The sequence below is a fragment of the Vulpes lagopus genome, chromosome 10 (assembly GCF_018345385.1).
Source record: "Vulpes lagopus strain Blue_001 chromosome 10, ASM1834538v1, whole genome shotgun sequence".
NCBI classification, from domain to species: Eukaryota; Metazoa; Chordata; class Mammalia; order Carnivora; family Canidae; genus Vulpes; species Vulpes lagopus.
In genome coordinates, this window is record NC_054833.1 from 54,704,774 (window position 1) to 54,725,996 (window position 21,223).

Below are 21,223 nucleotides of genomic sequence, written 5' to 3' on the forward strand. Positions count from 1 at the left end.
AGGCACAAGGTGACACCAGGAGGAACAACAACAGTGGCCCTGCCAGCTCTCCAGCCCTGGAGTCAGCTCCAGCAGTAACTACTGCAGCTCGCAGTCCACAGGGGCCTGGATGCTCCAGGAGCGGGAGGCGCAGGTCTGCACAGCCGCGGCCCCCACCCCGCGGCAGGAGCATCCTCACTGCCCTGCGTCCTCCTGGCCTCCGTCTGTCCTGAGGGGAGCGTCTCTTGGGCTGAGTCCCCTGGGCTCCGGGGCCTGCACCGCCCGAGCTGCTCCAGGGCCCCAACCGCCACGCGCTGAAGCCCTTTCCTGAGCTTGGCCCCGGGGTGTGGCGCGCTCTCCCCGGGGCACAGGTCCTCTCTTAGTGCCCCTGGGAGCCTGAGGGCATCCCCGCCCTCCTGGGATCCTGCCCGAGCTCCCTGCGAGCGCCTTTCTGTCGGGGAAGATTGGTGCAGCTCCTGCTTCTCCCGGCCTGGGCTTTCCTGTCCTGGGGGCGCTCGCCCTGGCCTTAGCCCGGCTCTTCGCGGGGCCCCTCCCCCTTGGATGTTTGTTTGTTTGTTCATTTTTTCCGTCTTCCTACCTTGACAGAATCGCAATCTCTTCTCACTGTAGCATTCCAGCTGTTCTCTCTTTAAATCTCAGACGAATTCGTAGGTTTTCAGGATGATTTGAAAGTTATCTAGGTAAGTTGGTGGGGACAGGTGACTTGGGGACCCTACTCTTCCACTATCTTGCCCCACCTCTCCAACAATAAATATTGATTATGCTCAAAGATTAAACAAAAGAGCAAAGAAAAAATATTTGGAAAATATGGAGCAGGCAAAGGGTTAATAGCACGACTACATCATGAAGCCCTTCTGCAGGCACCTGGCTGGTTCAGGCCCAGGGCGTGATCTTGCGGTCTGGGGATCGAGTCCCTCATCAGGCTCCCTGCATGGAGGCTGCTTCTCCCTCTGCCTGTGTCTCTGCCTCTCTCTGCATGTCTCTCATGAATAAATAAAATCTTAAAAAAAAATAAAAGGAAGCCCTTCAGATTAGTATAATGATGCAAAGTCTAGTAAAACCTGGCAACATGTTAGAAAACGTACAGAAGAGAAAATGCAAACACCTAATAAATATTAGAAAATGTGTTTAATCTCACTAATAATCTCTGATGCAAATTAAGGCAATAATGAGTCATTGCCATTCCCTTCATATTTGCCAGGGTCTAAGATATGGACCAATTGCTGCTTCTTTTCATAAGTTAACCTGGCAGTACCTATTAAAATTAAATAGGTGCAGGCAATTTGGCATGACAATTGTAGGTGTAGTTACCTCACAGAGCAATATAAGTATACACCTACAGTGATACTTATTGGAACAGTTGTTAATAGCAAAAAAAAAAAAAAAAAAGATACTGGAAAAAAAAATCCGAATTCCATTAATGTGAGAGTGCTACACTCAGTCCCCTGGGCGCAGCCTGTGGAAGCTGTTCTGCAACCGCAGTGCCCTGTTTGGGTCAGGAGTGACTTTCACTGATCATCTGCAAACCACAAGATTCATGCATTTACAGCAGTTGAGTGGGTTTCCCTAGATTCACAAGTGTGCGTCCCCATCACCCCAAACCTCCAGCCTGAAAGCAGCCGTGTACCCAGTGGTCACTGTCTATTCTCTGTTCTTTCAACATCAGTGCCCCCCCGGGCAACGACTCCCTACAGTTCTGTGGGAGGACATGGGGGTCCCTGAAAGTCACACGGTGGAAGGGCAATGCCCCATGTGATGTTGGCAGGGGGGGCCTTTGGCTGGTGCTTAGGTTGGGAGGGTGGAGCCTCTTGCCCTGCCTCATCCCTGCCCCTCACCCCTGCCCCACATCCCTGTGCCCCTCATTGCTGCCCCTCACTCCTGCCCTCATCTCTACACCCCTCACCCCTGCCCCTCATCCCTTCACCCTCACCCCTGCCCTGCATCCCTCATCCCTGCCCCGCATCCCTGCCCCCCTCACCCCTCCCCTCACCCCTGCCCCACATCCCTGCACCTTTCGCCCCTGCCCTGCATCCCTGCACCCCTCATCCCTGCCCCGCATCCCTGTGCCCCTCCAAAGTAGGAGCAAAGCTTGTCTCAGGCTCTTCTCCCTGCAACCTTCCAGGTGAAATCCTTCACCAGTTTCTCATGTTTGTGTGAGAAACCATCCTTAAAGTTAGTGTCTTCACACAAATACGGAGGTCTCCAGATCCTGGGGCTTGGCCGGGCCCCAGGCCCGGGTCACCTGGGGAGGTTTCCTTAGTTAGCAGTGAAGCCGGAGCAGGATTCAGTCAGCTCCCCTGAAATAGCTGAGGCTGTGCCTGTGAGTTCTCTTGTTCTTCACAGAGAAGGGAAACCGGCCGGGCTTGCTCACAAGGCAGTGGTGATCCCAAGAGTAGAGAAGAAAGCTGCAGGTTCTGGAAAGGCTTAGCCTCCCAAGATGCAGGACATGACTTGTGCTGCTTCTCTCTTCAAGCGAGTCATAGGGCCAGGCCAGCTCCTGGGGGGTGAGGGCCAGGGGGGCAGCAAAGTCACATCACAGAGGCTCAGGGGCAGAAGATAGCGTGATTCATCCCAGGGCATCATGAAAATAACCCAGATCGTCTCTCATAAAATCAGTCTGCGGATATATTTTCCCTTAATAACCTCTTATTTGAGAAGGTTTGTCCCCTCGAGGGGTTGTGCCCTTTGGTTGGGAACACGTGGAGCAGGGTGAGTGGAAGGGTCACCTGTTGCGGTGCTCAGACCTGTCACATCAGTTCTGGGCACAGATGCGGCGATGCAGGTGGGCCGGGGGCAGGGGCTGCCATCCAGCCCACCCACCGAGGCTCCTGGGAAAGGAAGGGGGGGGGGGAAAGGTGTGCAAATGTCATTATTTTTCAATTTACCTTAATATGTCTAAATAGCCAGAAGAAATGGGCTTGATGTTTCCCAGGGGAGAAGTGTCACACAGCAATGCCTGAGAAATCATGAATTTTTTAAAAAGTAGCACAAAAGCTTACATTTTTAAGTATCAAATTTTTACCTGTACTTTTTTTTTCTTGGGGAAAAGGGGGGTTATGATCTAGAAAGCAACCGAGAGTCTCCTTCCTGTTTCATAGAAGTCACCCTCACTAAGGCCTCCAGCAGTGTCCTCGGGGCAAAATCCAATAGGCAGTTTTCACTGTTGAGTATCTTCGACTTTTCTATGGAATTTGAAAATGGTCCCCCCTTCCTTCTTGACCGCCACTTCTGCGTGGATCCCGAGGACCTCCACCATCACGATGCTCATGAAAATAACCCGAAGAGTTCATCAGGCATGAGATTGCCTGGCATCGCTCCCAGCGGTGTGGACGGCCTGGGCTGGGCCAGGCTCCATCCCCTGCGCAGGCCCCTGGGCTCCTGTGAGCCTGCAGGCGCCTGGGGCAAACAGGCTCCTGTGCCCTGGCTTTTCCTCCGCAGCTTCTCACTCTGTCCTTTTCTCTTTTCTGGGTACAGCTGACACACAAGGTGACATTAGCTCTAGGGGTCCAGTAGTGACTGGACAGGTCAGGACACATGCTGTTGTGCCCCCCACAGTGTAGCTGCCACCTGTCCCCACACAGCGCATCGCAGTGTCATGGACCCTGTGGTCTCCCCCTCCCCACCAATCACCCTGTTCTCTGTATTTATGGGTCTTTCTTTGGCTCCTCTTACCCAAGCCTCCTGCAGCCTCCAAAGCCAAGCACAACCACTACACGCTTGTGTGGGCCCGTCCTCTCTGCTGTCACACAGAAGTGGCTCCCATCACCCAAGGTGGACACCTGAGCTTCCCACAGACCAGCCACACAGTCACTGGTGTTTGTTGATTCTTCTCATAAATAATTTCCAAATCTGTGTGTTCCTTCTTCTGACTCACTGCTACCATTGCTGTATACATCAGGTCACCTCCTTCCTTCTCGGATCTCTGGTCCTTCTGGAACACGTCACCCACTCACTTGTGCTTGTCTGTGGAGGCCGAGCCACTGCACAAACATTCATCTATGCTGCGGCCCGGAACCGTCCCCTCCTCGCGGTCTCCTCTCAGGCTGTGGGGAAGCAGGTCGCAGCCAGGTACCAGACGTCCTGCGGTGACTTCAGACTCGCAGGAGGACACAGGAGACTCAGGGATGACCAGAGGCACCTCAGAAGGGTGGGGGGCTGCTCAGGACCCTCCTGCCTCCCCCTGTGTCGGTGCTGTGCTGCGGCTGCCCGTCCCCACCGCCGGGCTCCCATCCCCACGCTGGCCCAGCTGAATCCACGTGGCGGACTTGCACCCGCTCAGACGGCACCACAGCCTTTCCTCCTCGTGTGGGCAGAGTCCCACTTCCGTCTCTGCATCTTGGTCGTGGACAGACAGCTGCTGGGGCGTCTGTCTCTGTCCTCGTCCTCAGGAGCCAGTGGTCTCCACGTGGCCTGGGTCCAGTCGTCTCACTTTGATTTTCTCTAAGTTACCCATCTTTCTTTCCTCTCTTAGCTTCCAGATGATCCTTGTCCGTGCTCATCGTTTTTCACTTGAAAAGATTTAAACTTCACTCTTAGGACACATAAATGGTTCAGTGGTGAAAAAATAAAGAATTCTCTGACATTTAGAGAAAGTTATTTGTAAAATAAGAACAAAAAAACTATTTTGAACGTTGCTTAGTGAAATAAGGACTATTCTAAGCTACCTTGGAGATTTAAAAATGCAGTCATATTACTGTGCTTTCAACCCCAGCAGAGTTGTCCCTGGAGCAAAACCCAGGAAAGCTGACATGCCAGCTGAGAAAATTGTATTAAGCAGTAAGATTTTTTTTTGCAGCCCCCTCCCCCGATAATATTTTTTTTTAATTTGATCTTACAGACATTGTTTCCATTTCCGCTAAGGCTGAAATAAATTTCTTACTGAATTTTGAGGGAGGCAGTGATTCTTTCCTCTGGAGACAAAAAGTTGAAACTTTTAAAGTATTATTTTTATTGTTGCTTCAACGGTGTTGAATTTCCAGACTCTTTAACTGCAAAGTCTTTCTGAGTCAGGCTGCTCAGGTGCTTCTGATGGAAGAAAATCACGTCCATGCTTTAGATCTGAAACCTACATTTTGTAAACATGCTTTCTTTTTAAAGATTGTGTGTATTTATCTATTTCATTTCTGCTTCAGCATTTTGCTGTATTTTGTAAAGCTCTTGTCCAGAATGTAATGACCTCAGTCACCATAAGTGGCTCCCATAGTTTTGTCTGTAAAGTCAGAACTGCACACTCCCTGGAGCAGGGTGTGGGGTGACAGCCACGGGAATTGGGGACAAAGTAGAGGATACACATGGTATGGTGGAGTTAGGTTCTTAAATTTTATCTTTGTAAATAATTTTAAACTTATAGAAAAGTCGCAAAAATATAGTGAAGAGCACCCTGGTCCTGATTCAGGTACTGTTGCTATCTCGCCCCACTTGCTCTCTCTAGTTCATGTCCCTGTTCCTTCTTCCTGAACATCTGAAAGGGAATTGTACATGGTGGCTCTTTACGCCTAAATAACTCCATGTATTTCCCAAGAAAAGGAATGTCCTCTTGCCCATAGGACAGTTACTGACTTCGGGGAAGTTAACGTTAAACCAGGGCTTGCCTGTAGTTCATCTCGCCAGCCGCCCACCCGGTACTGTCCCACTGGGCCTCGTCACCCTCCTCAGCAGACAGACCTCTGGCAGTGAAACTGGAGTGAGAGAGGCTGGGGGCTGGTGGCAGACGGAGGGGGGTAAGTGCTTTGAGAGCAGGTTAACCACCCAGATGGCCTCCCTGTAGTGTGTACGTGGGCACCCTTATGAGACCAGCTTAGAGACCCTGCGGGAGATGGCGTGTTGTGCCTCTTCTGTCCTGAGTTCCCCGTGGGTGGACCTGCATCTCTTCTTTCCAGAGACCCCAGGTCCATGGGTTGCAGGGAGGGAGGCTCCTGGCAGGGGCGGCTGCACCTGCTCTGCAGGGGTAGGAGGGAGCCCAGCCAGGCAGGGTGAGAGGTGTTATGGGCTGTTTACAGGCAGAGCTTCTGGGTCCTGAGTCTGGATGGACAAGCTGCTCAACCTCCCGCATGTTCCCATCACGCCCGCTCCAACCCCTGCCTATGGTCCTTGCAGGGTGGCTGTAAAATCACTTGGCAAATGATAACACATTATGCCTACGTGCCCCTTCCTTTGTTATCACAGACGGTGTGACCTTGAAAATGAATTCTTGAGGCTCTTAGCATCCAGTCTTGGACAAATCTCTCCTTAAGGAGCCGTTCTGCTCAGCCTCCTGCAGGGTCCCTTTGCTTCTGCCATGTGTGACCACATGGCCCGTCTTCCAAGCTTGTAGGCACGGGACCTGCTGGCTCCTCAGACAAGAGGACCAGCTCCTCCCTTTCTTTCCTGTGCCTCGGCTTTCCCTTGGGCCGCGTAATCCCAGGGACCCATGTATAGCCTGGCTTCACATAGGAAAGGAAACCCAAGGGGAAGAGAAGGTGAAAGTGAGTTTTCAGGTGCGGGATAAGAGGGGTAATGTGAAGACAGGGTGTGGGGGCCTGTGTCTGCCCCGGCTACAGCTCGTCGCTTCCCGTCCACTAGCTCCCTGGGCACGTGGCAGATGGACAGCAGCTGTTGAAGGCTGAGCCTATAGGCCTAGAGAGAGTTCCCCTCACGGTTCTGGCTGTCTTACCGAGCTCTCTTTTATTGTCACTATATTGCAAGCTTCAAAATTTAACTTTTAAACAAGAAATCCATGATCATGAATGTAACTTGTATACATTACCTACTTTACTCACAAAAATCTGCAATTCAACTCTTGAACTTGGTTGGGGTTTTCATTTCTTTTTTTTTTTTTTTTTGATGGAGGCATTTAGGTGTCCCTTTTATTTATTTATTTATTTATTTATTTATTTATTTATTTATTTATGTAGTCATACAGAGAGAGAGAGAGAGAGAGGCAGAGACATAGGCAGAGGGAGAAGCAGGCTCCATGCACCGGGAGCCTGACGTGGGATTCGATCCCGGGTCTCCAGGATCGCGCCCTGAGCCAAAGGCAGGCGCCAAACCGCTGCGCCACCCAGGGATCCCCGGGGTTTTCATTTCTTTAGCTTTGACAGCTTCACGTATTTTCAACAGAGCTCTAAAGACATTTGAACTGGGTATCTTAAGCTACATGAACTTTCTAATGATGACGACCACCTGAAATAAGAGGACTCCTTAAATACACAAATGTGTGTTCTTTTTATAACAAAAAGGCCTTTGAATTGACTGATCTGTACTTAAAAGAAAGAAAAAGCATCTACAGACCCCTAAGTACGTCTGAGACCTGGCAATGTAGCTGGACATGCAGAAATCAGGCGCTGGACTCTCAGAGTGACCACGATTAGCAGCAGAGCCTGTTACTTCACTGTGACAGGTAACCCCCTGACACATAACCCTCTCTACTCTCTGCCTATATAAGCACAAAGCAGCCTGTTGTTTGGCTTGAACACCTTGCACCAGTGACACCTGGGTGGCTCAGTGGTTGAGTGTCCGTCTTCGGCTCAGGTCATGATCCTGGGGTCCTGGGATCAAGTCCCACATCAGAATCCCTGCAGGGAGCCTGCTTCTCCCTCTGCCTATGTCTCTGCCTCTCTATGTCTCTCATGAATAAATACATAAAATCTTTATAAATAAATAAAAATAAAAACACGTGTTTTGTCTGAACTCGGAGACAGAACATCATCCCTCAGGGGTGCTGAATCTCTCTTGGATAGAGAAGTCCAGAGTTCAAGGACCCAAGTGCAGCTGCAAACCCCGCAGCGACCCAGTCTGGGTGGGGGAGATGTAAGGACACATGGGCCGTGTCCTGCGAGGAGGGCCCAGGAGCTACTACACGGGACCTCTACGTCCTTGGGCCAGGAGTAAGTTGCACGGTTCTACCTGAATACAAAAGAAGTGAGGGGTTGCAGTGTCCTGAGTGTCCTGAGTATCCGCAAACCCAGTTAAATGCTGAGTTATTCTGGTAATGGGGAGAAGGAGACCGGGAGAGGAGAAGAAGTCTCGAGCCCACGGACACCCTGCGTCATAGGTGAGGAAGGGACTTGAAAATCATAGAGCAGTTGGCAGCATTGTCAGGAACATTCCAGCCAAGGCACAGCCAGCTCTGCTCCCATAAATCCCTATTTTCATAACCATCTGTTTCCAATAGAAATAAAGCCAACTTCCACAATCAATTACATTGATAAAGAAACCAGAGAAAAATCTGGATCAGACAATAGCCTAAGTATAATATCTGATTAGGTTGGGATCTTTGCATAAAACACAGACTTTTATTCCTTATCCTTATTTTGCTAGTCAGGAACTCAGCCACCTCTAGAAATGGGGGCAAATGAAAGATCATCTATCTATTGTGTTGAATTCTAACAAATTCCACCTTCTTATCTCTTTTACGTTATTTCCTTTTTCCATTGACTTAATCCCTTTTGCAATGGTTCTCAGGAATTGCAAGAGGGGAATACAATTTAGGTACCTGATCCTCAGAATTGATAATGGCTTAGCATAAACTTTGGTTGATACCTGTTCTTCCATTCTGTAAAAGCAAAACGCTGGTCAGCACGTCTGCATGTGTGGAGGTATCACAGTGGGCACACACCTGTATTCTTGTGGGCTCACCTCCCCCGCCCCTTCGCTTGGGTTGATTTTTCTTGTCCTTCCACCAATGACCTAACCCTTTGTATATGTTCACATTTTCGGTGAGGTGTGTTCAGTCCTGCCACCTGGGACCTCCAAATGTCCTAACGGAGGGAACTGCTTTGGGCTCTCAGACCCCAGCAGGTGTAGGTGTACCTCTACTCCTTACAACCTGGACTCCTGGGCACCCGGCACAAAAGTCCTCTCTTCTGTGAAACTTTGATAATTACTCCTCCTCCTGATGGAAATGTCAGAGAACCTCAACTCTGTGGGGGTCATTGAGGCATTTAGGAAGGTATGACTATAAAGTAAAAATAAAATAAAAATCCAACCAACCAGTCTCTACCGTCTGTTTCATCACCAAAGGGTTTTGATCCAAGTGCTACAACAAAGTCGTGGTCTTCTCCACAGTGACCACAGGGGCAGGGATGCTTCCCTTGCTCAGATATGCTGGGAACCAGTCTGCGAGATTCCCTTAAGAACCATGGTCATTGGGTCATCTTCACTCATCTGTAATGATGAAAAACACCCCCTCTCTGAGGACGGGTTCGACTCTGGGGAATAATCTAAAATAACATGGAGACACAGCTGGGGATCAGGGTGTCTGGAAGCAGATGTGACACTGACTGAACAAACATGTCCTGATGCCCCACAGAAGCCAGTGGCGGAACTGAGCAGGGGGTGCAGCCCTGGACCCCGAGTCCCCTGTGCACAAGCACGCATGCCCGGGGTCAGCGGGCCCACCTTCCCGCACCTCGCGCGCTCCACAGCTGCCTCACCAGCTCCTTTGTGCTCATGTTCCCAAGGACACAGGTCAGAATGGCATCCCCCACACCGAGATGCAGAAGATGGACAAGTCGGCTACTGCGGGACTCATTCATCCACGAGTCCCCGGGGCTGTGGCAGGTACCACAGCGGGGAGTCTCAGTAGGAGCTCAAGCCTCCAGATGATACTTGGCTACAAACATTTATCACAAGCTCAGTGTCCACCCTTTGCACTTTTATTTTGGGGTGTGTGTGTTTATAGATGCACAACTGAGACAAGCAAAGGGCTGACGGGGCAGCTGAGCGTGAGCCACTGTCGTCTTCCTGAACGGCTTCCATCGCCTCAACACTGCTGCTCGTGCCATGCTGGCCAGGGTCTCTGAATGGCGTGGGGCAGAAGTGGTAAGCCTGGTCCCCTGCCTCATCTTACAGAGGATGCTTCTTTCCCCTTAAGAATGATCTTCGTGGGGGCCTAGGTGGGGTCTTCAGTTAAGCATCGACTCTTGATTTGGGCTCAGGTCGTGAGATCCTGGGATTGAGCCCTGGGTGGGGCTCCACCTGGGCGGGGTGTGGAGATCTGTTGGGGATTCTCTCTCTCCTTCTGTCCCTCCCTGGTGCGCACTCTTTCTCAAATAATCTTCTTTAAAAAATGATTGTTATGGGTTTTTCAAAGATACCCATGATTCACAAAAAGAAGTTCTCTTCTATTCCTGGTTTGCTAAGGTATTTATTTTGAAAATCACAGTCTTGAACCTACCAAACACATAGCTGTTTGATATTGTTCTGGGTCACTGCAACACTTGTAGCCCTGGCAATTGACAATAGTTTGCTGCTCCTACTGATGGAAATCTCAAAATAATCTCAAATAAAAATTCACCTTTGAATTTTTAGGTTGTTTCCTTGGAGTTCCACTTACCCAAAAAACAAAACAAAAACCCCCACTTCCCCTATGCTGTTTTGGTTATATATCTTGACACAGTATTAAAACCAGGACCTGTGTACACCACACAGGTCAGCAGATGCCTCTGGGGAGGGGGAGACATCTGCTAGGGATGTGAAGGCCTCCAACTGGTCCTGAAATTATTCACATTGCTGAAGATTCCCAAAGAAATTTAAAAAAAAAACCCCAAACACTCCAGAATGCTATTATTTGTTCACTTTGGAAGAACAAATAAATGTGTTTGGAAGTATGTTATAATGGATAAGAAACAAGAGAAAAGGTTAGCTTGTTGATATCTTTGATGGAACCATGCACACAGCCAGTTCCCTGCCCTTGGCTAATGTGCCAGGTAGCTCTTTGTTGTATAGAACTTTATGTATATTTTTTTTAACGTATTTTATCCCAAATTAAAAATAACCAAGAGGAAAACTGGTACAGCCCTATCAATACTGGGCAACCGTTCCGGTCCCTCCAGAGCAGCTGTGGTGCATCACTCATGTCTGCACCTGGGGTCCGGCCACTGTGGCTTATGCTGTTTTGCTCCATGTCCCTATTATGATACACAAGGTCTGCAGTCAGGAGATCATTTAGAGACCTCTGCTGCTTGATTATTTTTAGGTGATTCCCTGTCAAATGCCATACTGAAGGCATTTTCATAAGGGGCTCAAGCTCTTCATGGGCTGAGCCCATAGAGGGGGTTGGGGGGATGTGGGGCCCTCATGGCGGGGGAGGGTGGGCCAGCCTCCCACGCTTCCCTCCTCTGAGCACCCAGAGCCCAAAAGACCAGGTGCAGCCCCAGGATGAGCTTCTCTGCACTGGAATGTGAGCATAAGTGGTGTGTGGCCTTCCGGGACACTGCCCGCAGCAGCCTTCCGCGGGTCCTCCCATGCTCCCCTTGCTGGTTGGCTGGGGGTCGCTGGCAGGACTGTCCTCAGGTCTACACCCGAATACCTCATTAGTGGAGGAAGCTGACCCAGAAGATCCAAGAGCTGCTCTGTGACATGAGCAAGGAATCCCCTTCTGTGCGATAAGGTACTGAAATTTTTGGTTCTGTTTGCTCCTACTTGGCCTCCCTTAACCCATAAAAAAAAAATACCAGATGTCTATTCTTTAGAAGTGGCATAACTAAAAAAAAAAAAAAAAAAAGAAGTGGCATAACTTCCAGGCCTCTAGCTCATCTGTGAGATGGGAATAGTATCTGCTTTGAGTTTAGAAAATTAAGAAATAAGCTATATGACAGCATTTTATAAACTTTAGGTTACAAGCTAGTCATAATAACAAGAGTATTTAAATAATAAGACTTTAAACCCATATAATAGACTTAATATTTAAGTTTTAAAAATTACTTTTGGAATTATGCCACACATTACATCTTTAGATATTTTCCAGTTGCTTATAGAGAAGTCTGCACTCTAATGGGGTATTTGGAGCCCTGATAATTCAGTTGGGCTCTGCAGGCTGATTTTCTGCCCCTGTGCCGCCATCCTGCCCACAGACTCTTCCACTGCACCAGCCACCATTCCTGAAATGCGGGGTGACCTTGCACTCCTGAGGGTCTGCCACTGCGGCTTCCATGGGCTGAAATGCCCTCTTCTGCTCTGTTGGTTGACATTCATTCTTCAGAGCTTAGCTCTATCTCCTGCTCTGTCCCTTTCCCTAGACAACAGCTCATCACTTCTGCCTCTGTGGCTAAGACTCAGCACCTTGTGTGGTACTTTACATCCACCTCCCATCAGAACACGATTCCTTCCACAAATGTGGGCGAGGCACCGACTCTGTGCCAGGGCCAGTAACGGGAAATAGGATACAGCATGGAAGGTGACCATGAAGACGAGGATGGATATCAGGCACCCTTGTGCCTTCAGGGCATAGGTAACATTCAATAAAGATTTACTGCCCACATGAAACTAAACAGTACTCACCGAACACTGGCCCCTCTCCCTGCTCGGCAGTACCACATGGACGCCCTGCAGCATTTCCCCGACGGTCAACTCCCTCGGTGGGACAGGCCTTCTGGGGTCTCCGGGCACCACAGCGTTGGTGGAAGGTAAGAACGGAGGGCAGATTGCTCGGCTGCCACCCACAGGGCCAGAACCTGAGCACCTGTCACGGCTGTGGCCCGCCTGCCTGAGGGGGCCACTGCTGCCTCAGGGTGGGCACAGCCACAGAGGCTCCTTAGACTTCTTCCTCCAGGGAGGTCTGAGCCCCAGGCTCAGAAGGCCCCCTCCTTGTGGGCTGTGCCCGGCACTGCCCTGAGCCTGGGTGCATCCAGGGGAGCTCTCTTACCTTTGATAGTCACTCTCTTATCACAGTTTAATCTGTACATTCAACTTCCCTGTTCAGATCACTGGGCTGTTTTGGTTTTTTTTGTCTCCCGATGGGACTGATACAAATGGTAACAGGATTTAAAATAGTTCAGATTTCTGAATCCAATTCCAATTGCTCAGAAACTCTAAAATTACAACATAAAATACATTTATTTAAGCGTCCAGCCATCGTAGAATTTTACTGTTTCATAGAAACAGATGGTAAAATGTCATCTACATGAGAAATGATAACCTCTTGTTTAATTATTCCATTGGTAAAATTCTTGTCCTGGTTTCTGTGCTGTTACCCCATTTCTTTTGGATTGCTTTAAGATGCTGTATATTTTAACTAAAATAAAATATATTTTTAAGTGTTTAAAAAGGAACACATATCTAAACCCATAGATGACTGAAAAAATTAATGGTCTTATATTTTATTAATACAAACAAAATTATGATACAAAAAATAGCCAAAATATTACTTACGGATTCCTTAAATACACCATTTTCAGCCTCCTGCCTACAACATTAATTTTTTGAGCCACTGGAAACATGACCTGCCTCACAGAAATATTTAATGTTATAAAGGGAATATATCCTTTTAACATTAACCCCATGAAGTTAGTACTTTAAAAGCTGCATGGGGCTATCGTGACCCATTTAAAAAAACCCAGTGAGACCAGTAACACAAGGTAGGTAACTATGTGATAACTTTTTGAACTAACATTTTAAATGTTGACTGACCACATATTTATTTAAAGGTGAAGTAGCAAATTTCTCTTTTTGCTAAAACAGCTTTTATTATAATTAGACTCTATTGGTTTTTTAGAAACAGAGCGGCTCCACACTGAATCCACTGGTCTTGGTTGCCCCCACACGGGACGTCGATGTTGGCTACCACACGATCCCTCTCGGCGCTCGTGTATAAGGGCAGAGATATGCACTCGTCAGGAGAATAGGGACCATATGCACCCTGGAGAAAAACAATTTTGTTTTAAAATATGGTAATATACTACTTGGAAGTAGATCAGTAGATAGCCAAAGACACAAAGCTCTCCCAAATAATAAGACTTCATATTTTATTATGAAATATTGTACGGACCAGCATAATCAATCCCATGAACAGATTGGACTCCCAGCAAGCTGTGCATCATTCACAGTCCCTGAGCCTCACACAGGGGGCATTTTGAAGAAAATCCTACACATCACAATCTGTAAATATTTTCTTTAAATAAAATAGAAAAATAGAATCATGATACCATTACTGCCAATAAATATTAACAATAATTCCCTTTTTAGACATTGAAGAGTATATTTTAGAGAACACAAATAATCTCTATGAAATACTTGCCTTAATATATGTTTATTAAATACCAACCTGAACAGGATTATACAAACTAATGCCCATTTTCACATTTAAAAATTTTTTAAAAGATTTTTATTTATTCATAAGACACACACACACAGAGAGAGAGAGAGAAGCAGAGACACAGGCAGAGGAGAAGCAGGCTCCACGCAGGGAGCCTGATGTGGGACCCAATCCTGGGACTCCAGGACCACACCCTGGCCGAAGGCAGGCACCAAACCACCAAGCCATCCAGGGATCCCCTCCATTTTCACATTTAAAAGCTAAGACACTTTTGTGAATATTCTCAATCCCCCCCTGCCCCCTTTCTTTATCAAAACTAGCTCCCTGATGCAGGACTGTTTACTTTCCACAGGCACAGGGGAGGAGACACTAGCTCTTCACCTTTCTGATTTTTCTTCCCCCTTTCAGCTTCTGCAAGCTAGAGCTGAATACTGAAAACCCAGAGCCACAAGGAGCAGAAAAGACGTCTAACAAATGAGTAAGAGGAGGCAGTGCTTTGCCTCTGTATCATGAACAGATCTCTCTGCTGTTTCCGGGGTTGTGGGTGATTCTATAATTGGGTCATCTCATCAAAGTATAACAAACATAAATTACGTGCGTTAAAATTTTACCTACAGCTTTCCTTGATTAAGCAATTTTGAAGATTAATTTTAGTGCCATGTAGAAGAAGGATATAAGTTTTACTTCTCCAATTCAACTATCCTTGTTCGTGAACAGGGCTTTACAATTTCTGCAAGCGTTGTTTGCCATTACATAGGATTTTCTGTAGTAGTTGTTCTACATTTCCAAAACATTTTTTTTCCAAATTAAACAACTAAAAAAATTTTAAGTATAGTTGACACACAATGTTATATTAGTTTCAGATGCATCATACAGTGATTTGACAATTCTCCATGTTACTCAATGCTTACCATGATAACTAGTTATTATCACCATACAATATTAATTATTACATATTATTGGCCATATTCCCTATGTTTTACATTGCCATGACCTCTTTTATAACTGGAATTCTGTGCCTCTTAATCCCCATTTATGTATTTCACCCATTTCCCTGCCCACCTACCTGCTGGCAACCATCAATTTGTTCTCTGTATTCACAGTTGGGATTTTTTATGTGTTTCATTTGTTTTTTTAGATTCCACATATAAGTCAATCATATGGTATTTGTCTTCCTTGTCTGACTTATTTATCTTAATACACTTGAGGTTCATCATGTAGTTGTAAATGGTGAGATCTCATCCTTCCTTACAGCTGTAGAATATTCCATTGTATATACGTCTGTGTGTATGTGTGACTCATCTTTTTTATCCACTCATCTATCAACTGACACCTAGGTTGCTTACATATCTCGGCTATTCTAAGTAATGTTGCAATAAACATATCTTTTCTAATTACTGTTGTCATTTTCTTTGGGTAAATACCCAGTAATGGAATTACTGGATATAGTATTTCCATTTTTAATTTCTTGAGGAAACTCCATAATACTCTCCACAGTGGCTGCATTCCCACCAACAGTACACGAGGGTTCCTTTTTCTCCACATCCTTGCCAACACTTATTATCTGTGGCTTTGGTTCCAGCAATTCTGACTGACAGGTGTGAGGTCATATCCATTATGCTTTTGATTTGGATTTCCCCAATTAGTAATGTTGAGCATCTTTTCATGTGTCTGTTGGCCATCTGTATGTTTTCTTTGGAGAAATGTCTATTCACATCCTCTGCCCAATTTTAAGTTCTGTGGGAAAATATTAGGGGTATTTTGAAAAGAATTGTGTTGAATCTGCACATGGTTTTGGTTTGTATGGACCTCTTAACGATATCAGTGCTTTCAATCCGGAAGCATGGTATATTTTTACATTTGTGTTATCTTTAATTTCTTTCATCAGTGCTTTATAGTTTTCAAATTACTCATTTCACCTCCTTGGGTAAGTTTCTTCCTAGTTTATTCATTTTGATGCAGTTGTAGATGGGATTGTTTTCTTCTGTTACTTTGTTATTAGTACATAGAAATGCAACAACTCTCTATATATTAGTTTTGTATCCTGAAACTTAACTGAACCCATTTATTACTTCTAATAGTTTTTTGATAGAATTTTAGGATTTTCTACATATAGTATCATGTCATCTGCCAATAGTTTACCAATTTTGGGTGCCTTTTGTTTCTTGTCTGATTGCTGTGGCTAGGACTTCCAATGCATAAATGTGGCAAGAGTGGACTTTCTTGTCCACTGAGTATGATGTTAGCTGACCTTTATTATGTTGAAGTATGTTCCTGTAAACACACTGTTGAATGTTTCCAACAAAGATGGATCTTTAAGTTTTGTTAAATGATTTTTCTGCATCTGTTGAGATGATCTTATGGTTCATAGCTTTCATTTTGTTAATGTGATGTATCCCACTGACTGATGTACAATCCCTGAGTTAAATCCCACTTGACTGTGGGGAGTGACCCCTTTAATGTACTGTTGAATTTGGTTTGATTATTTTTTGTTGAGGATTTTTGTGTCTATGTTCATTGGAGATACTGACCTGCAGTACTCTTTTCTTTTTTTGTAGTGTCTTTGTCTGGTTTTGGTGTCAGGGTAATGTTCGCCTTGTGGAACTAATTTCTAAGTGGAAATTAAGTTCCACAAGGAAATTAAGTTCCACTAAGTGGAAGCTTCCTTCCACTTCTACTTTTGGAAATAATTTCAGGAAAATAGGTATTAACTCTTCCTTAATTGTTTGGTAGAATTCACCGGTGAAACCACCTAGTACTGGACTTTTTGTTGGGAGTTTTTGGATTGCCAATTCAATTTCATTACTAGTAATTGGTCTATTCATATTGTCTACTTCTAGGCTGTCCAATTTCTTGACATATCATTTTTTGTAATAATGTCTTACAATCCTTTGTATTTCTGTGGTGTAGGTTACTTCTGTTTCCTTTCTGATTTGAGTCCTCTTTTTTTCTCTTGATAAATCTGGCTGAAAACTCACAATTTTGTTTATCATTTCAAAGAACCAGCTCTTGGTTTCATTGACCTTTTCTACTGTTTTATTTTTTTCAAGTATCTAGGTCATTTATTTCTACTCTCATCTTTATTTTCTTACTTCTACTAACTTTGGGCTTTTTCTAGTTCCTTTAGATATACAATTAGGTTGTTTGAAATTTTTCTTTCTTCTTAAAAGATTGGCCTGTATCTCCTTGAAATTCCGAGAACTGCTTCTACAGCATGCCAAAGACTGTGGAGCACTGTATTTTCATTTTCTTTTGTCTCTAGGTATTTTCAATTCCTCTTTGGTTGTCTGTTGACCCAATGGTTGTTTAGTAGCAAGTTATTCAGCCTCGGCGTGTTGGTTTTATCCAGTTCACTTGTAATTGATTTCTAATTTCATAACCTTGTCGTCAGAAAAGATTCTTGGGAAGACTTTACTGCTCAGTCTGTTGAGACTTGTTTTGTGGCCTGATGTGCTCTATCTTGGAGAATGTTCCATTTGGAAATAAAATGTGCACTGAACGGATTCTGAATGCAATGTTCTACATCTAACTGCTACATCCTGGGACTCTTTTTTTTTTTTTAATTTTTATTTATTTATGATAGTCACACACAGAGAGAGGCAGAGACACAGGCAGAGGGAGAAGCAGGCTCCATGCACCGGGAGCCCGACGTGGGATTCGATCCCGGGTCTCCAGGATCGCGCCCTGGGCCAAAGGCAGGCGCCAAACCGCTGCGCCACCCAGGGATCCCCATCCTGGGACTCTTGAAGGCAGCCACCACACCCTGCTCCCATCTACACTGGCAAGGGTTGGGGAGGACATGTACACAAGGTGCTCACCAGTCCTTCTGATTGATAATGCTCCAACAACTCTTCTAGGGCTGTTTCCTTTATATTCCAGCTGTTCTTTGTGAAACTCCTGCCTTTTCTGTGTCTCCAGGCATCTGGGCTGGTGTGGGCAGGGGCCTGAAGCTGGCACTTGCCAGCCCCCACCCCCATTCAAGAGACTTCTGCAGGTCCCCTGCTGTTGGGAGAAACCAAAGGCCTGCATCCTTGAAATGGTAGCTGCCCTTTTAATCATAGCTTTTTTTTTTTTTTAAGATTTTATTTATTTATTTATTTATTTATGTGAGTGAGTGAGAGAGAGAGAGAGAGAGAGAGAGAGGCAGAGGGAGAAGCAGGCTCCACGCAGGGAGCCCGACATGGGACTCGATCCCGGGTCTTCAAGATCACACCCTGGGCCGAAGCTGGCACTAAACCGCTGAGCCACCCAGGCTGCCCTTAACCACGGCTTTTATTTCTGTGTCCCAGGGTGGATGAATGTGCTCAGTGTCCCTTCGGATGTCCCTCAGTTGCAGGTGGCAGTAGTAGGCTGGGCTTCATTTCTCCTATTCTCTCCATGGTCCCTCTGCTCTCTGCTGTGCAGAGCTGCCCAGCTGATCCTGTGCCTCAGGAAGAGCTGCTCTGTGCACAGGTGTTGACTCCATGTGTCTGTGGAGGAGGGTAATTCAGGGTCTTCCCATGTCACCATCTTGGATTCTCCCCCAATAGCAATTCCTTAATGTCATCTTCTCTCCATTACCCACCTTTTTTTTAAGTTTTTGTTGTTAGAATCATAATTCAAATAAAGCCCACATGCTGAAGTTTGTTGATATGTCTCTGAATTCTCCTAAGTTTATAGGTTTGTCCTCCTGTTTTCCTTGCAGGTTGTTTGCTGAAGAATATATACCCAAGAGCTCTCTCCATGCTGGCTGTGGTTGGCTCCCTTCCCGTGTCATCATGTTCTTCTGTTTCCTGTATTCTTGTGAACTGGATCTGGAGGTAAGTTTAGATTCGGATTCAATTTTTGGCAAAAACTCTGCATACGTGGTATGCAGAGCATACATGGTATGCTTTCATCAACAGGCACATGATATTTGGTGGTCTCTCTTTTTACACATTAGGAGCCATGAAAAGTACTGTCATATTCATGATCACAGAACGGCAGTCTGATGCCATGAATGCCTCTTTATTTCCAGGTAGAAACAGATCTACAGAGAGAAACTTCCATTACCAATCCCTAGATTGTATTTAGAGAAGGCTCAAACTTCCCTTTATGTGATTTCAAAATAAATTTGCTCCCTCACATATCATATAGGTGACTAATGACCTCCTCTTTGTTAAAAAGCACTGTTATGACTTGGTGGACTTAAACATATTTGGTGTGCTTCAGTCAAATGGAGTTATTTATTATCTTACTGCTACTCAGATTGTTGATCTTTGCCCAGGGGGAACTCTTAATATTGGCTCTTGAGTATTTATTCTTTGTTGGTTTTTTTTTTTTTTATATGTCTCAAGTTGTCTTTCTTGCTTTTTAGTATGTCGACATATTACAAGCTCATCTTGTACATTTCCTGTCCAGAAATCAAACTAGTCATTCTGAGGATCTTTTAGTAAGAAATGGTATCAGGGATTGTAATCTGGGTGCAAGGAATGATCTATCATTCTCTTTCTAGGATTACTTTGTGACTGGAGCTTAGAATTATGTATTCCCTAAAGAAAAATATCTAGCTCATAGTATTTCCAATTCACATTTTGGATAATGTTTTATTGAACTTACATAATTTTATTCAACTAATGGATCATTTCTTGGAGTTGGAATGAGACTTACAGGAGAAGTTAGACTCATCCTAGAATTTTACAAATGGAAATTCAGAAACTCCATGGTAATCTGGTTAGCAAGTGGCCAAGCAGCCATAGACAGTCCAGTTGGAAAAAGGATTTAGCATATGAACATTGCCTCCTAAAGACTCTCTTCTATGGTTACTTTAAGAGGAGTGCATTTAAGGAAATGAATCATTTTCTCACTCTGAGCTCCTGACCTTAAGTAGATTACTGTCTGAGCATCAGTTTCTCTATTATAACAGGGAGAAACACATACTTGCTCACCTATTAGAACGCTGAACAGATCCAATGATGCATTAAGGAACTCGGATATATACTATTTATCCGCACATCTGACTCTTTGGGTTACATACACATACTTTTGTTGTAATGCCCTACTAATTCTCATATCAACTAGAAAAAAACCACCACAGCTTTTAAGCATCCAAAACATGTCATGGATGGTGCTAGGACAGACAGAAATATTTTTTCCTTCATGGAAAAAGTACAACAAAGATCTACTAAGTGGGCATTATATGAAATTTTGATTATCTTTTCCTATCTCTCCCCACCTTACATACATATCCCCCCCTCCCCACACACACACATGTGTACATGCACACAGGAAAATACTGTCCTGCCTTTCCTGGTACTTGGTCTGAATCAGTTATAGCTCTTTGAAATTTCATTGCTTCCTAACATGCCTGATTTACATATAACAAAACTCATTCTTTACGGAGTATCATTGCCCAAATATATAAAAAGACCAGCTGCCCTGAATCTAATTTTTCTCTTTTGTATTGGTGATTCAGTGAGTCAGTTATGCATCCGTTTCATTTAACCGCATTTTATACATTACTGTGCTTAGAATGATAAAGGCTAATAAGCATTTTAGTATATACCCAAATAAAGAGCATAATAATCTTTGAAGCTAAAAATTTAGCTTATGAAACTATGTATTCATCAAATACACAGACTGTAGGTTTGGGGAAAATGGGTATTTTAGAAAATCAAAATAAAATACTACTCTGGGATATGTTATCCTAACAAGAATTAGCGAAGAGAATGAATCCTTAAAAAAAAAAAAAAAAAAAGAGAGAGAATGAATCCTCACTTGGATCTCAGAAAAAATACAGGATCGGGAGTAAAGAGAATTCCCACTTGTTATCAGCACCTAATCTCTTTCCTCTTCTCCAATTTTGCTTGAATGGCAGTGCTCGAGGTTCCAGAAATTTCTGTAATTGCTGTAACTCCTTAGACATTCCTCAAGTTAATAACCTCGTGAAGGCATTAACCTCTAAATTCTTCAGCAGACAGCAAACATTATGGATCTCTTGGGTTGAAATGACCTAAACCTATGAATGCCTGTTTGCAATCCCAGGAAAGGTCTTAAATTATCTCCCTCCACCACCTGATACTTGTTTGCTGGTCACAACTTGTACAGCAGACATGAAATGGAAACATCCTGCTGAAAGGTGTTAGGATCCTATTCCTTTCCATGTAGAAAATATGTTCTGTGTCCTTTCACTGTGATGTTAAGCAACTGTTTCCTTAAGTTAGGACCTACCAGTAATGCAAAGCTGGTATT

General features: G+C 45.1%; 1 protein-coding gene across 10 annotated transcripts in view; it reads right to left on the reverse strand.

Annotated features, from left to right (window-relative positions):
• Positions 1 to 12,824: 12,824 nt before the first annotated feature.
• DYNC2H1 (dynein cytoplasmic 2 heavy chain 1) overlaps positions 12,825 to 21,223 on the reverse strand; it is a 344,376-nt gene continuing 335,977 nt past the window's right edge. For all 10 annotated transcript variants that reach the window (XM_041770022.1, XM_041770021.1, XM_041770024.1 and 7 more), the window contains one exon: positions 12,825 to 13,618. In XM_041770022.1, the coding sequence (XP_041625956.1) occupies positions 13,460 to 13,618 (159 nt within the window). In that variant the 3' untranslated portion in view covers positions 12,825 to 13,459. The remainder of the gene's footprint in view (positions 13,619 to 21,223) is intronic.